Raw genomic sequence first — 24,176 nt, forward strand, 5'->3', positions numbered from 1 at the left:
CGTGGGATTTCCTGATGGGACGGGTTAGAGGGCAACAACCGCGGCTGCACCTTGCACGGGTTCCTCTGGGTCTCCGGTGGACGGTGCTGAGGGCCAGGCCGTGCACCAAGGGCACGCAATCCTTTCCAGTGACAGCAAGCCAAGTTCCGTGTCATTCAAGAGTACAGGAGAGGGTTGAAATTTCAGACACAGATTCCATTCCGGGATGTTTCTGGAGACGAGGATCTAGCCGTCTGGGCCGGATGAGCCCAAGAACGGCAGGTCTCTGACCGGCACCAGAAGGCGAGCTCTCGGCTGACCCCTTGAGCGCCACCGACCACAGCGCTCTGGCTTGTCACTGACCAGCTCGTTCACGCCCTCCCCGGGGGACGAATGGCATTGGGGAGGAAGCAGGATAGTCTCCAGGACCACCGGTAAGTGGTTTTTGGAACTAAATGCTCATGGAAGAGACGGCAGGTTGGCTGTCTTGTGTTTGGGCTTATTCCTCATGAACTCACAGTGTCTATTCTTTGTGTGTCTGTATATATATCTACACACATGTGCGGACGCTCACCCCACGTGTGCGTCACGTCTCAAAAATACACGACCCCGCCAAGGTTTGAGGAGGGGGCCGATATTGTAAAGACCATACGGAACAGTGCTCGGCGTGAACTGAACCGACCTATTGATCATCCCTTTCTTGGCAGACTAAGTCCCGGAGGATCGCTGAGGGGCACAGGGTCGTGATTTGTTTCATGGTAAACTTCACACAAGTCACAACATTTACCAGTCAGGCAAGCAGAGATTAAGACGAAACTCATAACTGTTTCCTCCACTTAGGCATAATTTTACGTGCGCTTTTGAAGCTGAAAGTATAGGCCATGAGGCGGACCGTAACAGAATCACTCCGCTGTTGATAAAGAAGTATTTGATATGATCTGAATATCATGAGCAACTTGCTAAAAGTCAGAACAGGGGAGGAAAGAGAATTGGAATTTGTCAGAGCAAAAGTGCGATTCTGGGTACGCCTACGTACCTGGCTCACGGTCGTGCCAAACGCCCCCCAACTAGCGCTTTTGGACATTTGCTAGTGTTTTGTGTCCACACTGTGTCTACACTGATGACTGGGGTTTTGGCAGAGTTCTAGGGGCAACTCGGTTGGGTCGCGGACCCCCCAGTCTCGGTGCGCTGGAACCCTTCCCTGCACGGTGCACACAGGAGACTTCTCCCCACCCGTGAGGGTAGCTGAGCGTTCCCCACAGAGGGCTGTGGATCCGTTCCTCACATCAAGGAGGGCGCCTTCTAGAGGACGCAGGACGAATGAGTGGAACAAGTAACAAAGTCCACGCTTCGAAAACGGTTCTCCGGATTTGCTTCCCCATGCACCATGCACCAGTACCCTCCGCTCCCAGAGAGCGACCCGGGAGGGGGAGGGGTGCAGGGGCGCACTCCCTCCCGAGGGACGGGGATGGGGCTGTCGGGGAGCCGCCTTCCCCGCAGCGTGGGGCGCAGGACGCTTTGCTTACCTTCTGTGCGAGTTTCTGTTGCTATTTACATGCCCTCGCCCTGTGCAGCCCGGAGTAGGACACTTGAGAACATTCTCATGCATGGCAAGAACTTGACAAGGAAGAGGCAGAGAAGACAGCCCAGCGTTAAAACACAGAAATGGTCCGGATACGAGTACGCGATCATTTTAACAAAGGCTGGGTTAGTTCACAATGGACGGTCCTACACACGCTTGTGATGGGCATGGTCGGGAACACACATGTGGAAAGAAGAAGGTTCTCTCAACCTTAGTGTAGTGGGCATGCAGAGCAGGGAGCGCTGGGCCGGGGCCGTGGGGGTGGGGAACGTTCCAGATGGGGCAGGGAAGCGGGGCCTCCCTACATCTCCTGCGCGTCAGCCCTGAACATCGGTTGGCCATGTAACAGCACATACACTGGTGATTTGTAAGACACGCCTATACTCTCTGGAATCACATGGCATTAACAAGGAATTAAGAAGGTGGTCACCGGTGAATAGAGAAACCCAAGCCTGATTTTTAAATAAAATGAATTAAATAATGACTTTTCATCTGAGAATCAAGTATTTTGTTATTCTTCCAATGGAATGAGCTAGAATAGTAAGTGAAGTCAGCACGGAGACACGGCAGGATGTGGTTCGGCAGCACCAGGAGTCAAGCGGCCCGTTGCTGGGAGACAGCGTTTGCGTTTACACGTGTCGGGAACTGGCCCTGACAGTTTGCATATGTCATCCTCTGTCTGGTCCTCCGTGAGCGGCCGCTACTCTGGGGAAGCGGGAGGGGCTGACAGGTGCCGGTGGGAAGCCAGGAGGACTGAGCCACAGCACCTGCCCCCACACAACCGTCCGCTTCGAGGCAGCAAGACCGGGGGGCGCTTTCCCGGCCAGCGAGGTTCACCCACGATCGAACCATGGAAAGCAAAGTCTGCCCGAACTACTTCTCTATTTTCTACAACTTTCCTCTTTCTCTAGAACAATCTCTCTCTTCCCTGACGTTTGCATGCTATTCCCATAAGACACTGTTCTACTGGAGCCTACAAGAGCCTCCTCACTCCTGGCCAGTTTCTTGAAAAGGGAGTATATTTTGGTTTCATCTTTACGGTTTCACGGCTCCCGCATCATCTGGACGTCCGCTCAGCGCTCGGTAAGCACCGACCTGACAAAGGTGAGTCAGCCTTAGGCTCCTTGTGTGCTGGGGAGCTGGCCAGAGTGGGGTGTCAGGAGGCCTTCTCCCCGGGCGCCCCTGTACCCCCGCCCCGCCTATAACCCCCCACCGTGTCCTCTGAGCACAAGGAGGCTCCTCCTGCCCCTTCTCTCCCCCACTTGGCACAGGGCATCCCCACGCCCGTCTACGAGGACTCCGCCCCCTCACCCCCCCCCCCCCCCAGTCTCCCAGCTTGGGTGCCCCCCTCCCAACCCAAGTCTTCCTTCTGTGCTCCTCCCTGGCCCCAGGCCTCCACTCCCCGCCAGGGCCTGGGTTCACCTACATCAGTCTTTATTCAGTAGGGTTCTCCCGTCTTCCTGTTACAACATCACGCGCACTCTTCCCAATGTCCTCTTTCCTGTCTGTTTATCCACACTTGCCACAGCTGGGTCCTCACGGCAGATAGCAGACCCCTCCGTGCTGGTCTGCAGCTGGGTCTTGCCTGCTGCGTGCGGCCTGCACCCAGCCAGCGGTCGGGGGGACGGCCGCCCTCTGCTGCCCCCCCTTCTGCCCTAAATCCTGTTCCCGTCCCAGGATCCTGTGCTTCTGCCACCCCCAACCCCCCCCACCCCCACCCCGCTCTGCCCCTGCTCCTGTCCCCACTCCTGTCCCGCTCCTGTCCCCTCCTGTGCTCCTTTGGTCACGGCGAGTGCCCTCCAGGTCGTCAGGGCCCACCGCTCCCTTATTGTATCCCCAGGACTGAGGCTGAAGGTCAGATGCCTTCCATCATCCCTCGTACGCTCTCACTTCATTTATAAAAAGGAGCCTGGTTGTTATAAGGTGTGTGTGAGCTCTTAAGCCTGACTTAAGAGCTCCCCTTTGCCTCCCCTGCTCCTGCCCTCCCCTGCTCTTGTCCCCACTCCTGTCGCCCTCCTGTCCCCACTCCTGTCCCCACCCTGAGCCCCTCCTCTGCTCCTGCTGCCCCCTCCCCCGCTGCGCCCCCCATGTTCCTCGGACTTGTGTTGCATCCACGGTTCCCGCTCTTCCCCACCGCCCTCTGCCCTCCCTTAAATGTCAGCGACAGGTTTTGCTTAAGCCTGGTGACCCCGGGGTCTGGCCCCCCGACACGTGCGGATCTTTCCAGAACAACCATGCTCTCCTGGCTGCTTGCATCCTCTCTTCCTCGGCCCCACGTTCTACACACTCATGTCCCAAACTCCTGTTTTTGGCTCCTGTCCGTTTCCGCTTTATGTCTCCTCTCCAGGCAATTTCATTCCCGGTTTCCGGCAGCATGGCTGGGAAAAGAGGTTGGGGAGCCGCCTGTGTACCTGACCCTGGACCCTCCTCCAGGCAGCCTGTGGCAGTGCCACCCAGCACTTCCAGGGAAGATGGCAAATCCGAGCCTCTGTTCCTTCTGTTACATGGGGCCCTGTTTCCCCATCACATCTACTCCTGGAGTCCACGTTCTTACGTGCCAGGTGGGAGCTCTCGGCGTCACCCCCACCCCCTCCCTCTCCCCTCCTGCACGCCAGCCTGTGTCCGGAACGCGTCTTGAACTTGTCCCAGATCCTCCCTCCCTGGCCACTGCCTCCGTCACTCCTGGTCTCCCGCGTGGACTACCGCAACAGCCTTCAGACAAGCCGTGGACCCCTTCTCTCTCCCTCAGGACCGGCTCAAGTGCGACCCCGGTGAAGCCTGCGGGCCCTTGGGAAGTCTGATGTCTCAGGTGTGAGTCACCCACTGTCTTGAGCACGCGTCTGTCCTTGGCTGGGCTGGGGCTCTTGGAGGGCCAGAACTGAGTCCCATAAGTGGGATGTCCTCGTGTTTCTAGCACAGCGTGCTGCAAACTGGGGTGTGCGACACTCTAATGCCTTCGGCTTGACGGAAAGGGTGATCAGGGGAGCCTAGCCAAGGACAAACCGGAAAAAACACCTAAAAACTAAAAAATAAGACATGCCCTTTGAGGAGTCTCATGTTTTCCTTTTAGAGTTTTTATGATTCTACAAAGAACTATACACGAGTATTTAGGAACAGCTTCCTACAGACGCTCTGGAAGGCGTTTGGGAGACGGGTGTCGAGCGGACCTCCGGCCTCCTCCCGGCAGAGGTGAGCCCAGGTGCGGGCTGACCCGTGGTCTGTGGGAGCACGTACACCACGCAGCCGGTCGGGGCGCATCCCCCTTCTCTACTACATGTAGGCTCTTCCTGTGAAAATGAGTAGCGTGGAGAATTTCTCAGCCACGGAAGGGAACTGATTTTCCACTTCGGAGGCGAAAACGTGTGCCTTCGGGAAAAGTCGCGTCAGGAGCCTCTCTGTACCTAAGACACCAGTGATGTCCTCGTGCCCCAAGCTGGGGATAAGGAAAGTGGGGTGTGGAGGGCCCGTGGCTGGCCCGGTGTCTCAGCTCGTGGGGACCCGGGCAGGAGCAGCAAAGCCAGGCCTCGGCAGAAACACAAGCTTGGGGTTCCGACAGGTGGAGTCTCCAACTCAGCCCTGCTCCCTGCTCAGGCGGGTTAGTACCTGTGCAGATCGGGGTCGGCCAGACACCGCGCTAATCCCCCAGGAAGAGAGGGTGAGGGCATCGGCTCCCCACTTTCCTCATCTGGGAAACAGGGGCTCGCCAGGGAGTGAGGGAGGCAGGGAGGCTGGAGTGCGCGGAGAGGCCGGCACGGACGGTGCTCAGACAGGAAGCCGCTGCGGTCAGACCATGCTGTCTCCCTGCTCATGTAACACACGGGCACGGCCATGCACTCGAATTCGCTTCTTTCCATACCCTTCAGGTTTGCTCACAAGGCCGTTACAAGAAACACGGGCTGCTTACTTTCAGTAGCCGTTTGAAAACCTGGAGGCACAGTAGTTTCTAAAAAGATTGCATCGGAAAATGTTCAGCCAAACCCGTTTTCTAAGCCTCAGCGACTACCCTGAATTTCTCTTTGTTCTGACAGATTTGCGTCTCAAGAATTCCAAAGTTAGCCATTTTAATGGGACAACCCTCAAAAACTCCTCTGAACCGTCACCTGGTCATCCTGACGAATGTCGGCCAAGCGATTTCATTTTCCCTGCTAGAAACTGTGTCTCAGCTAATGAGGAAAATCCTTCACATACCTTAGGCTCAAAATCGGGATCTTAAACTCATGTTGTCATTTCTGAAAATGTGCCTTTTCCCCTGAGCAATCAATTCTAATTGTATTTAAATAGCTGGCATACTTTATGTGCTGAGAGGAAGATAAACAGAGAAGGTGTACACCGTTTCGGTCCCGAATTAAATTTAGTTGTGTTTGTAGACAAATTGCACACTCTCACAACCTAACTCATTAAAAGGAATGCGTAAGATCTAGACCCAACCGATTTTAGCCTCCATAGCTAAGCTTTTGTTGTGTGGAAAAGTTGGGGTAGCTGTGACACGAGACAGACTCTGGACAAGCAAAATGCAGTAAGATACAAAAACAAATATGGGTTCATATATACAGAAGTCTACATAACTGGGCGAGAGGAGGCTCCGGGACCTTTCTCTCGGGGACTCATAGGAGGTTAGCCCTGCAGGGGGCGGTGGTCTTAGAGACCATCTCGGTCCACTGCTATGATTTCCGAGAGATGAGGGGACAAGTCACTTGCCCGAGGGCCCGAGCGAGTCAGAAATGGAAGCGGAGTGGAGTCCCGGCTGGCGAGCTGCCGTCCTGGGCCACCACGGAGCAGGAGTGACTGGGCCTCGAAGGGGCCGCCAGTCCTGGCCGAGCGGCCCGTCAACACAGGAAGGGCCGGGGAGACAAGGTTGGGCTGCACTGAGATGGAAATGACAGAGGCACGTGGGGTGACACAAACAGATCCCCGGGGCTGTGCTCCCACGGGTGTTGGCGAAACACGGACTTACTTTCCGGAGGGACCCTATCTTTGTGCGGGCATCCAGACAAACTGCGGTGATGTGGGTAAAGCCCGGTTACGTGGCCAGTTCCGTCACACCCCGGGGTGGGACACTTGCTCTCTTTCTTTTCTGCTCTCGAGGGATCTAAAAGCGACAACAGGTGTCAAGAGAATGAATTTCTTTACCCATTGAAGACAAATGTGATAAATTAACAACCTGAAGAGACCTTGACAAATAAAGAAAAAAAGCAGGTGTCAGGGGACAGGCTGTGACATAGACTTTTGCGTAGGTAGTTCCGTGGTTTTGGGTGATTTTTTTTGACCTGAAACACTGCAATCATGAATCATAAAATAATTTACTTTCTATGAGATAAAAAAAAGACTAGCCCTACCGTAGCTCCTGATTAATTGCTTTCCCGTGTGTTACATGATAAGCTGTGTTGCTCAAAGAAATCGACGTAAATACTGATGAGACAGTGACCTTCTCAGAGAGCAAAACCGCACAGCGACCCTCAACAATCGCTCTGTGAAATCCAACCAGGGGGCACAATGCCGTTAAAACACTGCTCAGTGCAGTGTCTGTCTCTTCTGGTGCTCTAATCGGATACACTACTAGGTGCAAAATTTTACTGGTGGTGGAATTTTTAAATTTTTATTTCTTTTATCTTGCAACGATGTTCCATAGCACACCAATTCAGAGACTTTTCTGAAAAGGAGCTGAACTCTTAGAAGGCACTGTAAGCAAATGACCAGAATGGTGGAAATCCCACCTGATGGGGGTGATGGGCAATAAAAAATGTTTCAGAAGCTGCTGGAGCAACCATTTCTTTTGATTTCTTCATCTGTCCTTGGAACCAGAGGAAGGATCTTACGATGCTGTGCATGCGTACACAAAATTAAGAGGGAATGGTCTTATACAGCCCTGTTGGCTCTCTGCAGGGAGGCGCAGAGCAGACCTTTGGTCAAAACTTGAACGCCAGATGCCAGAAATGCAATGCTATCGTTAATAAAATTATTTCTCTATCCAGAATTGACCACAGCTCATCAATGTGCAGAAATATTTCTAAGGTAAAGCTCAGACCAAATAGTAATATAAGTGTGCAAAAAAATTATTTTTGAGTCAGTTTTTGAAAACCGGTTGCACAGATCATCAACAGAGAGTGACTACGGTGGTTCAGCCCAGGGAGTGTGTGCTTAACGTTTCTTTAGGGGTGTAACACTTTTCTATCCGTGGCTGGTTAACCGGGCCAATCGTGACAGCTAGAAAATACATGCTTGGTTCAAGTTTTTTGAATTCGGATGGACTTTCTTCTTAAGTCATTCATGTGAACTTGAAACGGACACAGGAGTCACAGGAATATGTAAACGCTTTTACGTTTGTATAAAAAGCTCACCTCCCCCCCCCTTCCTTTTTTAAGCTAGCATTTTAACCTAGGTAATACATCTTTCAGGTCCTGGATCGCTAAACTGGGGCTGCTGTTGACGGGCCTGTATCCTGGATGCAACTGTCAGCTACTTCCTACAGGTGTCGAAGATCACGGTTTCCTGAAACAACTGAAATTATGTTGTAGCTTCAGTTTCTCAGTATCTTACTGGAGCTTCCCTTACACATATAATCAAAAAGCCTGGCGTTTTATTGCCTTTTGGGTAGTGTTGTAATAATATCAGCATCATTTAATTAACGTAAATATAAAATAGTAAGTGCACAGTAACAGTTTCAGAGCAAAATACTCATTATTTAAGATCATAAGCTAAATATGAATAGCATTTTAAAGGTAAAAACCTAAATTTTAACTATTATTCATCATTAAGTGATGCTTTCATCAGTACACTTGCAGCTTCCTAACAAGTGCTATCATTTCATACATTTCCAAAGTGTTCTGAAGTTAAGTGCAGATCTGTATAAAAACAAGTGGCTCAAACAATTTCAGTTTTGGAGGACACAAGGGTATACTCTCCTCTCGATGCTGCTCGCCTCCGCCATCGCCTCCCCGCGCATGCTGATTTCCGGGAATCTCAATTCATCTTGAAGGTAAACATTCAGACAAACCCAAAACAACCAACCAAGCAAACAGGCCAGTAACTCAACCGAAAACCCGGCAAGGATGTCTAGAAAAAAAAAAAAAAATTGCACGCTGGGTTTAGCTTTGCTCCCCTTCCTCCCTTTCGAGTGGATGCTTGAGGAGGAGAAAGGTAGAGGAGTTTCATGATGAACGTGTTTTGTTTTAGCTCAAGATTTTGGAAGAGTCACTCATGTATAATTCAAACCATTTTGAGAAGATCGTGTTTAAGTGAGAACTGTTGCAATAAAATAACAAAGAAGCTGGAAAATGAAGATTGTTGACGTGCTGTGCGGTTGTAGGAATTGTCCATTGGCTATGTTGGTAAAATGTCACATAATTAATCGTTTTAGTAAGGAGGGCATTAATCTCCCGGCCCCACCGGGGGTCCTTGCCTGGCTTTACTGATTTGGTCCTGAACATGCCCACAGACATCTTGAGAAGGGACCCGGGAATGAAGCAGGACACACATGAAAATGGACAAGCCTTGCTCGGAGGAGGAAATCTAGAGAAACTGGTCAAGTCAGGAATCAATGATTTCTGACTCTTCTGGAAGGTCCCAACCCCAACCCTTCCCCCATTTCAGGGAAAAGCACATCTCGGCTTTTACTGTTCCCACCCCTGCCCCATTTGTTGAAGGGAAGCCAGCGGTTTGAATTCCATTTCTTGCCCCAATCAAAATAAGACCAAATAGCAATAACAAAGCAAAATGAGTAAGAATCTACAGAAAGCTGCCGGGCTTAAGGGAACCACAGAAGCCAAAGGAGCCAGGGGCACACGTTGCGTGCGCTGCCCCGGGAGCCCACGTGTTCCCACAGTGCTCTGCCGCGTGCCTCGCTGCCCGTTCCGCGTGAAACCCGGTCTGCAGATGTCTAACACGTAAGCCCAATGTGTATTCGCCCCACCGAGCCGCCCTGTGAGAAAGGACACCCTTCCTTCCTAAAAGCGTTTAGCTCCTCTCCGCCTCTCAAACGTCCAACTAAAAGGTCCTGATAGATCGCACTACGGTTATGAACGCATGTGCTGTTTCCCAGTCTTCACAGCACCAACGCAAGCCTGATGCTGCACTGAGCTAGAGCCTGTCGCCTTTAAGAAACAGCCCCTTCCTCATATGCCGCCCCTCCGGAGGGTCTCCCTGCGTCACCCGAGACGGCGGTCAGCGCTCAAGCACCTGCCAAAGCAAGAACCCGACGGGCCTCTGGCTACGGTTCGTCCCCTGTTGGGCTGTGGTTACAGCGATGCCACAGAGTTCTGTGCACACATTGAGAGGAGAATACACACCTATGTCACAGCGGGAGAAAGAGGCTTTCTGATTGTTTGGTTTTCAAACCAGATTCCTGAACCTCACCATCAGATCCACGGTGGGGAAACTCAGTCTTTATAAGGAATACAATCGAATACAAGACAAAAGTTCTGTTTTTGGTCCTAATATGGAAGGATTTAAGGAATTACCAATTTCATTCTTGAAATTGCTCCTTATTTAGTTCTGAGAGAATCTTGTAACCGAAATAGCCACAGCGTCAAGGTTCTGCACGAGGTTAAATCATGACCCACCTCATATCACAAGTGGACACGGTTGTTACTGCAAACATGAAGTCAGTCATTCATTCAGTGTGTATTCATACTCTTAGTGGATATGGTGACTACACATGGGAACGATTAAACATACAGATACATGCAGATACGTGTCAATATATTTTATAAGTGAAAATCTGTTAAAACTATCATGTTGGATGGTTTTTTGAGTGTTTTATAATAAAGTAAGCACCATAACTGTTTCCACCATGGGATGGAATCAGAGAGCGGGAATGAATATACTAAAGAAATTACTATTGATCTCAGCTTGGGATACACCATGCCTTGCATAGCAAATGGCTCCCATTACTTACTATCTTAGGATAATTAATGTGCAGTCACTGCCCTTGTCTTATGTTATCGGTCATTCTGTTACTGTTCAATTTCTATCAGGGATGTTTTTTATGGGGGGGGGGTTCATCAATAACCGCCATTTGATGATAATTTTATAAATCATGATGCCACCTACCCAATCCAGTATATAAAAAATGTGCTTCCTCCCTGATTGGCTAATTGTTGTGTAAACCCTTGCCACTCCACATAGATCGTGGCTCCTTTGTAAGAACACAGGCTCATGCTAGTGGTTTCTATCACGCGATGCGTGTGTGCGCTAGCCCTGTCTTTCCGAGGCAGGCGTCTCCCGCTGAAATACCATATTACTCGTCTGCTCTGATCATAGGGCATTGAGCTGCTTTGTGTATTTCCCAGACAAATATTTTATTCGCTGTCCAGCAACATAGTCACAAAACATAATCGTGTAACCGACTCTGAGAAATCTGCATTAGTGACATGACTTAGTGTGATGCGCACTTCGCTTGTGGACTATCCTCGCATCTTTCACCCTAGCTCCTGCTTGCGTGAGGCAACTTACGTTAGGTAGAAATATTACCTTTACCATAGTATGGCTTTTTGACATGGCTGTCACTGGACTTAGGCTTTCTCTCCTCCCCGGGAAGCTGTCTTGGCGACTGCTCTTCATAGGACCGCGCATTGTCCCGCCTTCCGGCCTCCATCGCCATCTTCTCCCTCATGGCCTTCGCCCTTTCTGTCTCCAGAGCGATGGCTTTCTCCAGGAGGGTCAGGTTCCCCTTGGTCATGTCAAACACCTCCTCAGACCTGTCCGAGTTCACGGAGGTGGTGTCGTCATCTCGTTCGTGATACCCGTCCTCCTTTGCACAGCTGGAGAAAGTTCTAGACCTGGGACTCAGCTGCTCCTCGAGCCGCATGAGGTTCATCATGTCGGAGTAGCTCCTGTCCGGCGTCCTCCCCGCGAAGTCGTCCTCCTGACGGGCGTGCTGGCGGATGTTCATGTTCGGGGGCTGGCTCCGGTCCTGCGGGTTCGTCTCGCTCAGTTTCCGGGCCAGATCGAAGCACTGATTCCTCAGGCACTCCAGGCTGCTCAGACACACCTCCTCGTCGCTCTCCTCCACCATCTTGTCCACGAGCCCATTGTTCATGGGCTTGCCCAACATCACGTAGTTCATGTTCCTGCTGTCCTGCTGCGACAGAGAGTCTGCGTACGCCCTGTCGCCGAGGTTGTCTGCGAGCACCACACCGTGTCCCTGCGCCAGCAGCTTCAGGGAGTCCACCGTCTCTCTTACCACGTCGCTGTCCAGATCCAGGCTCAGCTCGCTCTTCCGGCCCAGCGTCTCGTTCCTGTCGCTGCCGTCGTCCAGGCTGGTGGACGTGTTGCTGTTCATCTCCGACTCAGTCCTGGCCCGGTAGGCTGCGTCCTCGGCAATCTTGCCGAGGTTCAACAAGGACTTGGCCACCAGCTCATCGTAATTATCGTACTCATCATTATTGTTATCATCCTTTTCTGCGTCTTGCATTATTCGAGTATTGTGACAGTTCATTTGATGGTCTTCTGCAAAGAAAATAAAAAAAAAGGACAAAAAAGAAAAGAAAAGAAAAAAATGGCTAGAACTTGAAGTTTAGTTGCAACAGCATGGAAAGCAAGTCAATGGCATGTCAAACCCTGTTCACCACGCACTGGAGACTTAGGTCCCGCGTGCGGCTCGGCGGGCGGTGTGGCTCAAATCGAGCGGACTGCTCTAAAACCAGGAGGCCACAGGAAGCACTTGCTAGAAACTATCAATTTCCTTAATTCTTCTGAAAATAAACCAGCATATGCAGTAAATGTAATTTTAAAATATTAATTTTTCATTCTAAATTTTACGAGTGACTTTTATTTTTTATCCGCTTTATTTATTTACAGCCCAAACAGATGCATGATAATTACACTCATCATATTACCAGGCTTTCTAAGAGTTCATGAACTTTGCTTGTTACCAACTCTTAAACAGATGTTTGCAGCAATTGCTTTTAAATGGTTTGTTTTCGCAGTGACGCTCAGGCAGCACAGTGCAAGGCCTCGGGCTCACGCAGCGACGCCACCTATGCTGGGCGTTCAGCATCAGAAGCACATGTTTGGACTGAATTAAGCTATTTTGAATTTTCTACCTTACAGACAATTCATTATGATATGCAGCGAGGCAACAGAATGCACGTAGAAGTTTAGAAGCTAAATCTAATTCGCTGTGGTTCCCGCATGCGTGTCTCAGCAGGATTGAGAGAGAGGGGGAGGAGTGTGCAGGGACCAAACGCCCATGAAATGCAGGACTGAGGTCAGTTGGTGCCACCGTGGCCCGTACGATGTGTCATTTAATGTGACCAGTGCACCCCTGCGTTGGCCTGCCTCCTAGCCTCAGGAGAATTTTGGTGAGCTGCTAGAAATAACACCCGAATGAGCATTATGTTCAATCGCAAAAAAGCATTTAGGAAAATCCGCTGAAAGAAGGCCATGTTAAAAATTACATAAAAGCCCTATGTTTCACCCGAAATGTATCCTGTTTAATGCTCAAGGAATGTTTGGGACGCGCATCTGTCTCCACCGGGCTGGATAATTGCTGCCAGGTATATTGCGAATACAGGTAACGGTATGTGTGGATTCTAAAGAGCCCCTCCCCCCCCCCCCCCCCCCAGCCCTCAGACTGGACTTTGTTACCTCCATGCCACTTTCACACCTGCTTTTTGTTTCTTTGATTAAAAAAACAAAGAAGGATTGTTCAAGTTTATCGATGCACTGAGGAAATGAGGTGTATTGATTAGGAGAAAATACCTGTTTGCTAACAGCTGAGTCAGGGTGTCCCCGGGGGCCTCCTTTATGGATTTCATGCTGTTCCCTCAGAAAAGACTTTTGTTGGTAAAAGAGGTCTGGGCACCAACATATCAATAGCAAATCAACACATTTTTAAAAATCTAACACATCTTTCTAAACATCAGCAAGTCAGACTTGCCGTACCTTAGTCATAGAGCGTCACTAATTGTATAAAACAAGTATCGTCTCTTTTCTGGATAGTTCCTACAAATACTTTTCTTTAGTACAGAGATACGTGTATTCCCAAAGAGTGGCAAGAGGACAGAAACCCGACCCAGTGAGTACAGTCGGGAAGACTGTGGAAGGACTCGACGAGCATGCACCGTGCCCTTGGCCCAGGGTTCAAGGTGATACGAGTTGAAGGCGATCCTGTTCTACAGAATTCTTGCAAATATAAAAGTTATATTCACCTCTCAATTTACACACTGCGTGTTAGGTTCCCGGGCCGTGATTGGAGAAGCAGGCCTCCAGGCGGCCGCTGTGTCTCCGTGGCACCGTGACTGGCCACCTGGAGCTCAGCACTGCTGTGCCCGCGAGGGACTGACCGTGACACGAATCTATACGTACGTTTGAAAACACGGAAGCACAGGCAACATCTTGGGGCGTTTTCCAAGCTGAGTCCGAGGAGAGACCGCATCAGGCGAGACTTCTTATTTTTGTGATTTTCTCTGAACTTCTTGTGAAACACATCCCATCACCCTCAAGAGCTTGGGGAGGAGGAAACGATGGAGGGAGCAACCACGGAAACAGAATGCCCCTGTCACCGCCTGGCTCTTTCTACACCCACGAGAGAGGCTGCCCAGAACATGCCAGCGGTCCACGGGTATGACCTCTGCACCTTCCTATCACGCTGTAGTTGTAGGGAACTTCAGTTAATTCTTCACACTGTAAATCTTAGGATTATCTTCAATTCATTTGTCCCGAGAAGGAAATGGTTTTCGCTGCATTTCTGAGCTTGCGGCTGCCCCTCTGCCCCCCACCCGGGGAAGGAGCCCAGGCAGGTGCCTGGCTGGAGACAGGCAAGGGAACCCGCGTCAGCGCCTGGCTACCCGGCCAACGGCAGAGCGCAGCTCTTCCTCCGGGCCACCGTGCTCGGCGTCGTCTGAGATTGCGCGACCGCCATCAGTAAAGGTGGCGATGGCTGGTGCAATGGTGCCAGTGGCCACAGATCCTTGCAGGTTAATGGAATTTCTCAAGTTACTGGCATTTAACTATTTGGAAGCATATGTGCAATAAAGTCTGCTCTTCACCATGTGGACTAGTGGAGGGGGACAGTCAGTGCAGCCATCAACAAGCAGGCTCTAAATATCCTGCATGCACCAGCCTCCTCCAGGATTCAAAGTCATTTACAGAATTCTATCTCTGGCTTTGTGTTTTCAGGCAATTTGCTCTACTTACGTTGTGCTGAGGCGAATAATGAAATGGGTCACAGGTGAAAGCAGGTATGAAGAAAGGGCGAGTGTTTTCGGTGCCGATCCGGGGTTAACCGCGTGGCACCAACAACGGTCCACAAACCGAACGTCCCCTTGCAGGGACTTCAGGAGCCCGCTGGACTAGTTCTTCACGCAACCCACGTTCTGTCAGACAGGGACAATGTGTGCTGAAGAAAAGGGTTTTACCTGAAAATCATATTAAAGTATGGGTTCACATGCTAAGTAGAAGACCAGAACTATATAGATGGGGGTTTCAGGAGGAGACCCGAGGACCTCAGTTTCCTTTTTGTGGTTTTCTGCTGCGATCGTGGGCCCAGCAGAGCTGTGAAGTAAGGGACACGAGCCGGAGCCACAGCAGGTGGGTGTCAGCGCTGGCGTCCTCCCCTGGGGTGGGGTCGGACTTGTCACACTGGGGCGTAGGTGAGGGAGGCCTGGCCCAGCCGCTTCCAGGGTGGAGTCTGGGCCCAGAACGCAGAGGCCGCTCTGGCTGGGCCCAAGGGCTCTTTCGGTTTCTACGTGAGTGTTCTGAAATGTTGTGGGTGTGAATTTTATCTCCTTTGAGTCAGATTGTTATAAACAATTTATACTCAATAGTTACAATTTGAAAACACAACAAAAAAACCCACCCAAATTCTTAAACAAAACCATAGGGCATTTCTTTTCCACCTTCATGACTATAATTTGATGTGGTTAGAACTCTGGGGATTACAACTTTATAATTACAAGTGCTATTTGTTTTTTTAGTGCGTTGTTGCTAAAAAATCCGATTGAGACACAATCTAGATTGAGACCCAACTCAAGATCTAGTCCTGATTGTGTTACTATTGTTGTTTCCAGACATTCAAATAAACTATGGGCAAGCAAGTACACAACTGATGTAAAAAAAAAAAAAAAAAAAAAAGAAAGAACCCAGAAGAACAACGAGAAATGAGAGATACTACTTCAAAGCAAGAATTGCTCTAGACTTTTCCAGGTCATAGGAGATGTGGTCTGGGAGCGCCCCCCAAAGGGTCTCAGGTAATGAAGTGCATTGTTGCAGCATTAGATGGGTGTTTCTTTTTGATTACAGAAACGAATCGTCAGCTTCCTCAACCTGCCATGTCCTGGGGCCTGGCCAACGAGTTACACCCTTTCAGACAGGCAGAGGAGGCTGGGAAATTAGGGGAATCCTGGACAGATGCTCAGGAGGCCGCCGGAGTCATGAGGTCATGTTCCTACAGAGCGCGAGGGGACTGGAGCCGGTGGGAAGGTAGCGGACGCCCTGGCGAGGCCGTGTGGGGGGCTGGGCAGGGCCACGGGCAGACGGAGACCGCCTGGTTGCTCTGACGGTGACGACCCTCCCCTTCCCTGTGACCTCTGCAGCCCCTCCCCGAGCCCAGGTACAGTGACCTGAGTTCACATCCCTCTGTCTTCATCCTTGTCAAATACTCCGGATCTGCTCTGGGACAAGTGTGGCGTCTTTCCCTCTGAGGTAGAGAAGTCTCCCACCTGTCTAGGAGCTGGTCCCGGCCCCCGGCACCCTCCCCAAGGCGTCATGCTCTGTCGTGACAAAGAGGGGCCCCCGGAGCCCCTTGTTCCACAGGGATGAGAGGGGAATCTCTGAGTTGAGAGCCGGGAGACCCCCGTTCGTCACCCTTAGACTCAGCTGTTGCGTTTTCTAATCACAGTTACTCAGCAATGTTGTTTGTCTTATTTATGGGGAACTTTTAGGCTAGGTCTGCTCATATTCACATTGACAGCAATTATTAGAGGCTAAAATTATCCAAGCGGAGATGCGCTGTCATGACCCTTGTCAGCGTGAGTATGGCGAGGGATGTCCAGTCTTCTGGAGCCCCGAGGCTGCATTCTTAGGATCGCAGAACGTTCGTGTGGGAGAGCGTTCCAGGTACAACTCCATCAAGACTCTCCTGTGTGAAGACGTGTGGGTGAGTCCAGGGAGTTGAGGCCACCTGTTTGCAGCCACGTGTCTTTGGGCAGCGAGTCCTTCGTCCAAGGTCACCAGGGCTTCCTGCCCCGCCCATGACACTTCCTTAACTCTCCAGAACTTGCAGAGATTCTGGGGGTTAACTAATGGGCTAATCTCAAAGATCAGTTCCCAGGAGATAAGAAGATCCAAGAGAAGACTTGTCGCTGCTTCCAGAGGGAAAGGTGACTCCTGGTCCCCACGAGTCTGCGTGGGTAGGTGAGCAGGCTGGTGAAGGCACAGCGGGCCCCCCAGCTGGACGGCACAACGACTCACGAGGAGCCCCCAGCTCCTGGGCTTGAACCAGTGGTCGGAAGGGTCACAGACTCTAGGCTGGGGGGGAGGGGGTGGGCACTGAATTCACGGCTCCTAAGGGAAGCTCTGACTCCTGAGCGTCCTCCATTCTTCCCAGGGGCTGGGAGGGTGTAGGGCCATCTCAGGACAGAGCTGCACGCTGGCTCTCCAGTCCCCCCCCCCCCCCCCCCAGGTCGCGGAAAGAGCCCTCTATGTTTCCGTAATTAATTCGTTTCTCATTTTGCTCAGCAGATGCAGATACGGTCTGATTCTACTTTGCCTTGTTTTTTCCTTTCTCTTCCAAACGAGGAGACGTTTGTCTACCATAACCAGCTGTCTGCGGTCCTGAAACTTCAAGCACCAGATACGCACGTGAACGTGACAGGGGCACAGGACCCGTCCCCGGGCGGCTAACGCTGCCGCGGGTGGCATGAGGCGCCGGCCACAGCCACGTACCCACCAACTCTGTGGCCACGATGAGGATGAAGATGTGTTTGAATTTGTTCATACGGACTAATGAAATACTCAAAGTCTCTTTCAATTAAACGTTTCAAGTGAGTGACTGAAATCTGACGTTCGATTTCCCAGTTGATTGTGAAAAAATATTTAGAAGTAGTTGGATTTTGCTTTTAACTAAGGAAAGTAGATACGGCATGCCCCAAGTGATCTTCCCGCACTGTGTAAACGAAGCAGGGTGGCCCCAGGCCCATGTGGGAATCGGGAGTTCTCGCTGAGTTTTTGGGTTGGGTTTTGGTTGTTTCCACTGTGGGAGGCTGGTGCTGGCCAGTGCGGTCTCGGGCTCTGGTGCTCTGTGTGGCCTGTCTGGGGGACCTGCTCTCGTGCGCCCCCAGCGGGGAGCTGCTCACGGGTCCCAGAGGGGACCTGCTCTCGTGCGCCCCCAGCGGGGGGCTGCTCACGGCTCCCAGAGGGGACCTGCTCTCGTGCGCCCCCAGCGGGGGGCTGCTCACGGGTCCCAGAGGGGAGCTGCTCATGAGTCCCAGAGCTCAGGGGGCGGGGGCACCCCCAAGATGGCCTCGTCCTCGCTGGCCTGGCGCGCTTCCTCACCTGTGAGCTGCAGGGGGAGAAGTGGACTGACGCTTCTGGGCTGGGTCACGGATGGAGCCTCCTCGGAATCTTGGGCACTTTCGAGGGGCCCCGTCCGACTGGGCTTCACTCTGGGTTCCTCCAGACAGCGGTTTCTCTGTTCCAGTTGGTGCTAATCACCGGTGAGATGATTTCGGTGAACTACCTGCCATCAACCAAAATGTGTATTTCCAGCCCTTTTTTTCCCGAACTGCGTGTTTTCCTTCCGGGGCTGTTTCTGGGCCGTGGCCTCATCCCCATGAACGTCTGTACATTGGCTCTGCGCCTTGGTGTTTGCCGCCGTCCGTTGCTTTTGTCTTCGCGGTCGGTCCGCTCTGCGCAGCGGGAGCAGATGCCTCCTGCACCCGGTTAGGTCGCGCCTGCCGCCTGCCGGCTGGGGTGCCACGCGCTCCTGGCTCCTCCCCTTCGTGAACACGTGCAGGCTCCCCGTCAGGTTATGAGTATCTAGGTTTACTGACCTTGCCCCTGTCACTGCCCTCAAGCTTTCCTTGGAACTGAATGACAAGCATTTCCTGTGCCCCCGCAGATGTCCGCGGCACAACCTAAGGGTGACCAGGGTGGTGCCGACTCTGGTGGGGATTTGGAAGTACTGGTACTCGGGGCCCGGGGGACACAGACCCGGTGTTGCTTAGTTACTCATTCAGCAGCTACTTATCGAGCACTTTGTAGCGCGGAACGAGGGACCAGAGCCTAGTCCTGGCGGCCTGGAAGTGACACCGCGGGTGGAGGTAGGTGTGCGCCATGGTGTCGGGTCGGGATCTGTGGGATGAAGAGGAACGGGGCCTCCCAGGGGCAGACGGGGCCAGGGCGCGGCGGGCCTTAGGTGCACGGTCAGCAGAGCCCCCGTGAAGCTGAGTTTGCGCCAAGATCGGAGGAGAGGAGACAGGTCACGGGATGGGCCCCAAGGACGAGCGGCCGGCGCGCAGGCTGCTGAGACCCAGGAAGCACGTTTTTAACATTTTGCCATTTAATTAATTTAAATTGATTTCATACTTGGTCAATTTGACTGATGCACACATAAATAACCGTGTTTGGCTACGGGCTACCATGCTGGCAGCACAGGGTCCGAACACGGAGAGTCAGCGGGAGCTGAGCTCTGATTTCCATCTTCGCAGCATGCGCACGGGCACACCTCGTTTTCTCGGGCTTCCCGTTATCGCAGATACTGCGGGTTTTACAGACCCGCGGCCAGCGTGTGTCGGGTACCTCCGTCAGCACCACTGTCCCAACAGCATTCGCTCACTTCCTGTCTCTGTCACATGTGGGTAATTCTCGCAATATTCCAACCTTTTTTGGGGCATTATTATGTTTGTTATGGTGATTTAGAAGCACAGATGACGGCCAGCGAGTTTTAGCAACAAGGTATTTCTTAACTGAGGTGTGTCCTTCGTTTGTTTAGAGATGCTGCTCTTGGACACTTAGCAGACTACCGTGCGGTGTAAACACAACTTGTACCTGTGCCGGGAAGCCACACAGGTCCCTGGGCTCGCTTTATTTTAGTGGCCTGGAATAGAACCCCCAATATCTCGGAGGTGTGCCTGTGTATACATGTGTATCTAATTCATACACATACTTGCATAGCACAAATTTTACACGAACCATCTACTGGCCGATCACTGTGTGTGCGCGGACCAGTTCTGATGGGTCTGCAGGCCACACGGCTCCGTGAGCCCTGGACCCTGGATCATGATGGATACTCTGGTCCTGGGCACGAAGCCCGAGAAGCGTTCACTGCTTGTCGCCCTGACTCCTGGGGGCGAGTGCTAAGCTTGTGTTTTTTTTTTAAAAAATTTTTTTTTTCAACGTTTTTTATTTATTTTTGGGACAGAGAGAGACAGAGCATGAATGGGGGAGGGGCAGAGAGAGAGGGAGACACAGAATCGGAAACAGGCTCCAGGCTCCGAGCCATCAGCCCAGAGCCCGACGCGGGGCTCGAACTCGCGGACCGCGAGATCGTGACCTGGCCGAAGTCGGACGCTCAACCGACGGCGCCACCCAGGCGCCCCTAAGCTTGTGTTTTTTTGTGAGCAAACCTCCAGTGCGTGCAATGGTTCCTGGAATATAGACGGGGCTCCGAGAATGTTTGTCACCCAGTGAATGAAGTCAGTGAGGAAAAGCAGAGCCGGTGGGCAGACACCTCTCCTGATCATCACAGGGCCGGCCCCGGAGCCCTCAACCTGTCTGCTGTGGGCTCTGCCCCTCATCCCGCCCGTCAGAGAATTTGGAAGTCCCGGGTCGCACCTGAGGTCTCGTGTCGGATCTTGCGTCAGACGGCGAAGCCGCCCCACGTGCTGGCGGGCGGGAGGGGTGGGAGCACAGGTCAAAGCACCCATTAAAAATCATTACAAATTGTCTGAGGACTATGGCTGTCTCATTAATTCTGAATGCTGTCCATTCTTTTTTGTTAAATTTTTTTATTTGAGAGAGAGGAGAAAACAAGTATGAGCGGTGGTGGGGGGGGGGGGGGTTGGAGAGAGAGAGTTTTAAGCAGGCTCCACGCTCAGTGCAGAGCCTGATGCAGGACTCGATCCCACAACCCTGGGATCATGACCTGAGCCAAAAATAAGAGTTGGACATTCAACCAACTGGTGCCCCTAAATCTTGTCTATACTGCAAGTGAAACCATGATTGGAAAATTCCCATTAAGCTAAGTGAGATAAACTGAAGGAAAAATAAGTTTTCACGAGGGACCCAACTCACATAATAACTCGTAGAAATCGTGAATTATGTTTCTTTTTTGGAGTGATTGTTCCTGAGGATCTGAGCGAGTGGAAAATGGAAGAATGACGCTTGGAGGGCCTTTCTACTTGATGACATTTTGGGTATCTGGCTTATCTAAATTTTGGCTTAAAAATAAGGTAGTCCTATCGGCCCCTCCCCACCAGAGAAGGAACTATAAGAAGTCAGTATCTCCCAGACTGAGACAGACTGACACATATTAACCACACTCTCTCCCCTCTCTCCCTCTCTGTTTCTGTCTCTCTCACACTCATAGACACACACACACACACACACACACACACACACAGAGCTCACAGAGTTTCTAAATTTTACAGAATGGGCTGGAAAATTAAAGGTACTGCTCCAATTGGAAGGTTTGATTGGGACGGAACCTGAGAGTCCCTGTTCTCTGTTCCTACTCGACCATGGTTAATCCCCACTGGATGGAAATAATCTGGTCTGTTTGTAAAGGCCCTTGGCAAACAGCACGACAGCTTTCCAGGGACCTAAGTTCAACAATCTTCAGCATCTGGAAGTTTTGTTGTTTTGGGCCAAATCTTTAAGGCTCTACCTCAGCACGCGACTTCTAATTCTGCCATTTGTAAAGAATCGTAATTTATATTTTTTCACGGACGCACTCAGGGGACCCCATGCACGTCTGGATGTAGGGAAAGCACATATGATTTTTTGTAAGAGGTGTCACCGTGCTGGGAGTCCCTCACGTTAACGCAGCCCTGATAGGCACAGTAGGCTTGCTACCCACAGCCGGGACCTGGGGCGCAGAATCACGGACGAGCCCGAGAGCGTCCCTGAGGCCCAGCTGCTGCGTGTAGCTCTGAGCTGCTTGCCCTCTCGGGACCGCACCTTCTCTCTGCTTCCAGACGAGACAGCAAGGTGAATGATGGGCCAGCGTCAGCCCCCGAATCCTCCGAGGGCCCACTGACAGCCAGTGGGGGCAGTGACCTGCCTGGTGCGATAGGGCCACCGGGGCTAGAAAACACCCCTCACCCGCTGGGCTCTTTTCTACGCTTTGAAAAACTGGCGTTTGGAATAAAAATTATGTTAATAAGACAAAACAAATATGCTGGCGATTTCTTCAAGTGGACCTTAAAACAAACCGAATGAAAACATATTAAGTCTGTTGGCTCGTGTCTTTTATTCCTCCTTACTATGTAAAGACAGGTTTTTCCCCAGTACGTCATGCATGTTGCTGGCATCTTAAACATACATGACGTTACAACCTCAGCAAGATTTGCGGTTGGGATTTACTTGTCTGCAAATTCATGAAATATAAGCCCTAGTTATATTTTATACTTGTGCAAAATTAGCTTGCATGAGGGAAGTTTAATTTTTGTCACTGACTTCTACCTGCAAATGTCTAACTCTGTGCTCACTCATTTCCAAGTTACAGAGCCACACCCTCCCGTATACCTGCGTGGGAAGCCTCCTAAAATAAGGCTTTCAAGGATGGAGGGAAAGATTAATTTTTAAGATGATATAAAATCACCATATTCTTTCTTCCAGCTCTGTCCACAGCCGTTCTCACGTTGAAGCCTTGCATACTAAACACATCATCTTTGTTTCTATGTTGGTCTCAGAACTCATTGCTTTTTCTGCTGACTGCAGTGGAAAACTGGTTTGCTAATTCCGATTTTCACAGTCTGTCTGTATTTCAACTTGCTTCCTCATCAGGGACATTTCCCCGAGAACGATGTAAGAGGATAATTGGCTAATCAATATGAGAACAGCCTCCTGAAGGGAGTTTGGGGAACTCAGCGGCCACAATACAGACCCCTCATCACCTTCCTTCTGCCTTTGTCTTAGAGAAATTCAAGCCCGTCTATTGCAAATTGTCACGATGTTCTAACAATGTGGGGCCAAGTGCATCATCCTGTTTGAAAGAGAAAATACCTTGGAAACTTTGCAATTAAAAAACAATGTTTCTTCGAGGAGGAATTTATACAGGGTGGGTTTTGCTTTGGATTCCCTTCGAAGAAAGTGGAGTTATTGCATAGAATGCTCTGTTAACAGCTCAACTGTTTCACGTGAGGGTGGTGGGAACAGTCCAGAGCCAGACGTGAAAGGCTCTGACCACCAGCGCGGCGTGGCGATCCGAGCAGAGGCTGGAGGAGAACCACGTGCAAGCACCCCTGGTCAGCTGTGCACCTGACACGGTCATTCTGCACGTGGTCCGCTCGCTTCCCCTTGCCTGCAGCGATCAATCACACACCCGGGAGGTTCTCACCACCATGACTCACACTCCCTCCAAACCACCCAGTTCCTCCCTGGCTGTGAGCTCTCGGGACCGGCACGACACATCTGTAACCAATCCACATGCAGAAGAGGGGCTTTGGGAGCCAGACCACCCTCACGGCAGGAAGGCATTTGTGGTCCGTACCATCCGATCCAATGGCCAAGTGAATCGTCCCTCAGAGGTGAATCGTCCCAGGCAATCCCAAGATTCAACCAAGAGTAGTACAGAAAGGACTCTATTTACTTACAAATGTATTTAAGAAACAGAATGTTATGAGACGGTTGTGTTGGAGATGGCCGTGAATGTGAAAGTTCTCTCTAGTCTTGGAAGCAAATCGCTACGTTCTTCCCCATGGGCAGATCCATATGAACTCCTAAGGATACGCATATGCACGCATTGACTGTACACACGCATATGTGTGTGTTTATTCTTTAAAGCTGTGTTCTTTTTAGTGGGGTGACCTATGAAAAAAAAACGTTAACTTGTTGGGCATTAAATGACCATTTAATCTAAATTTCTCAAGTCATAAGAGTCTGAAAAGATATTTACCCCAAGATCTGCAAAATCTGCTATGAGAAAAATCTCTTACCCTTGAACAATAACTTTCTTACTTCTAGTATAACAAGGGAGCGTTCATTTAATGAACGCAGATTAGACCATTACAGTGTATTGTGAAAATAAAATTCTCCAGGCCACCTGGACAAAATATAATTTTGATTAATCAAATCTGAATTTAATGTAATCTGAAATGAATGACTCAGATATTCTTTCCTGTTGTTCAAACAAGCAACAAGTGATAGAAAGAACATGAGCCCCTGGTAAGAAAACACCTCAGGAGAATCGGACTGCGTATCCACCACTTACTGGAAATCGTCGAATCTTTCTGAGCCTCACTTTCCAGGGAGGATGACAGTGAAATGGTATCTACCTGTCTCACGTAATCACTGAAGATCCAACACAACCCTGTATGTTGACACACCCGCCGGAGGTGTACGTTAGAGGCAAGATTTTGTTCATATGTAACTACAGTGCCAGAGGCTCCTTGGAATTAAAACAGATATCTAATTTCCAAGTTATAAATAATGGTCCTTTATGGACAATGGGCTC

At 50.9% G+C, this 24,176-nt stretch overlaps 1 protein-coding gene across 16 annotated transcripts in view; it reads right to left on the reverse strand.

The window, feature by feature from the left end:
• Positions 1-24,176, reverse strand: part of MYT1L (myelin transcription factor 1 like) — a 428,591-nt gene that overhangs the window by 80,631 nt on the left and 323,784 nt on the right. For 11 of the 16 annotated variants that reach the window (XM_078445070.2, XM_078445064.2, XM_078445058.2 and 8 more), the window contains exons 10-12: positions 11,030-12,007; positions 6,516-6,650; positions 1,506-1,596 (exon numbers count right to left, since the gene is read on the reverse strand). In XM_078445070.2, coding sequence (XP_078301196.1) covers positions 1,506-1,596; positions 6,516-6,650; positions 11,030-12,007 — 1,204 coding nt within the window. The remainder of the gene's footprint in view (positions 1-1,505; positions 1,597-6,515; positions 6,651-11,029; positions 12,008-24,176) is intronic. The other 5 variants (XM_078445071.2, XM_078445072.2, XM_078445066.2 and 2 more) reach the window with 1 other exon arrangement.

Source organism: Panthera onca, chromosome A3, assembly GCF_046562875.1.
Source record: "Panthera onca isolate mPanOnc1 chromosome A3, mPanOnc1 haplotype 2, whole genome shotgun sequence".
Classification (NCBI taxonomy): Eukaryota; Metazoa; Chordata; class Mammalia; order Carnivora; family Felidae; genus Panthera; species Panthera onca.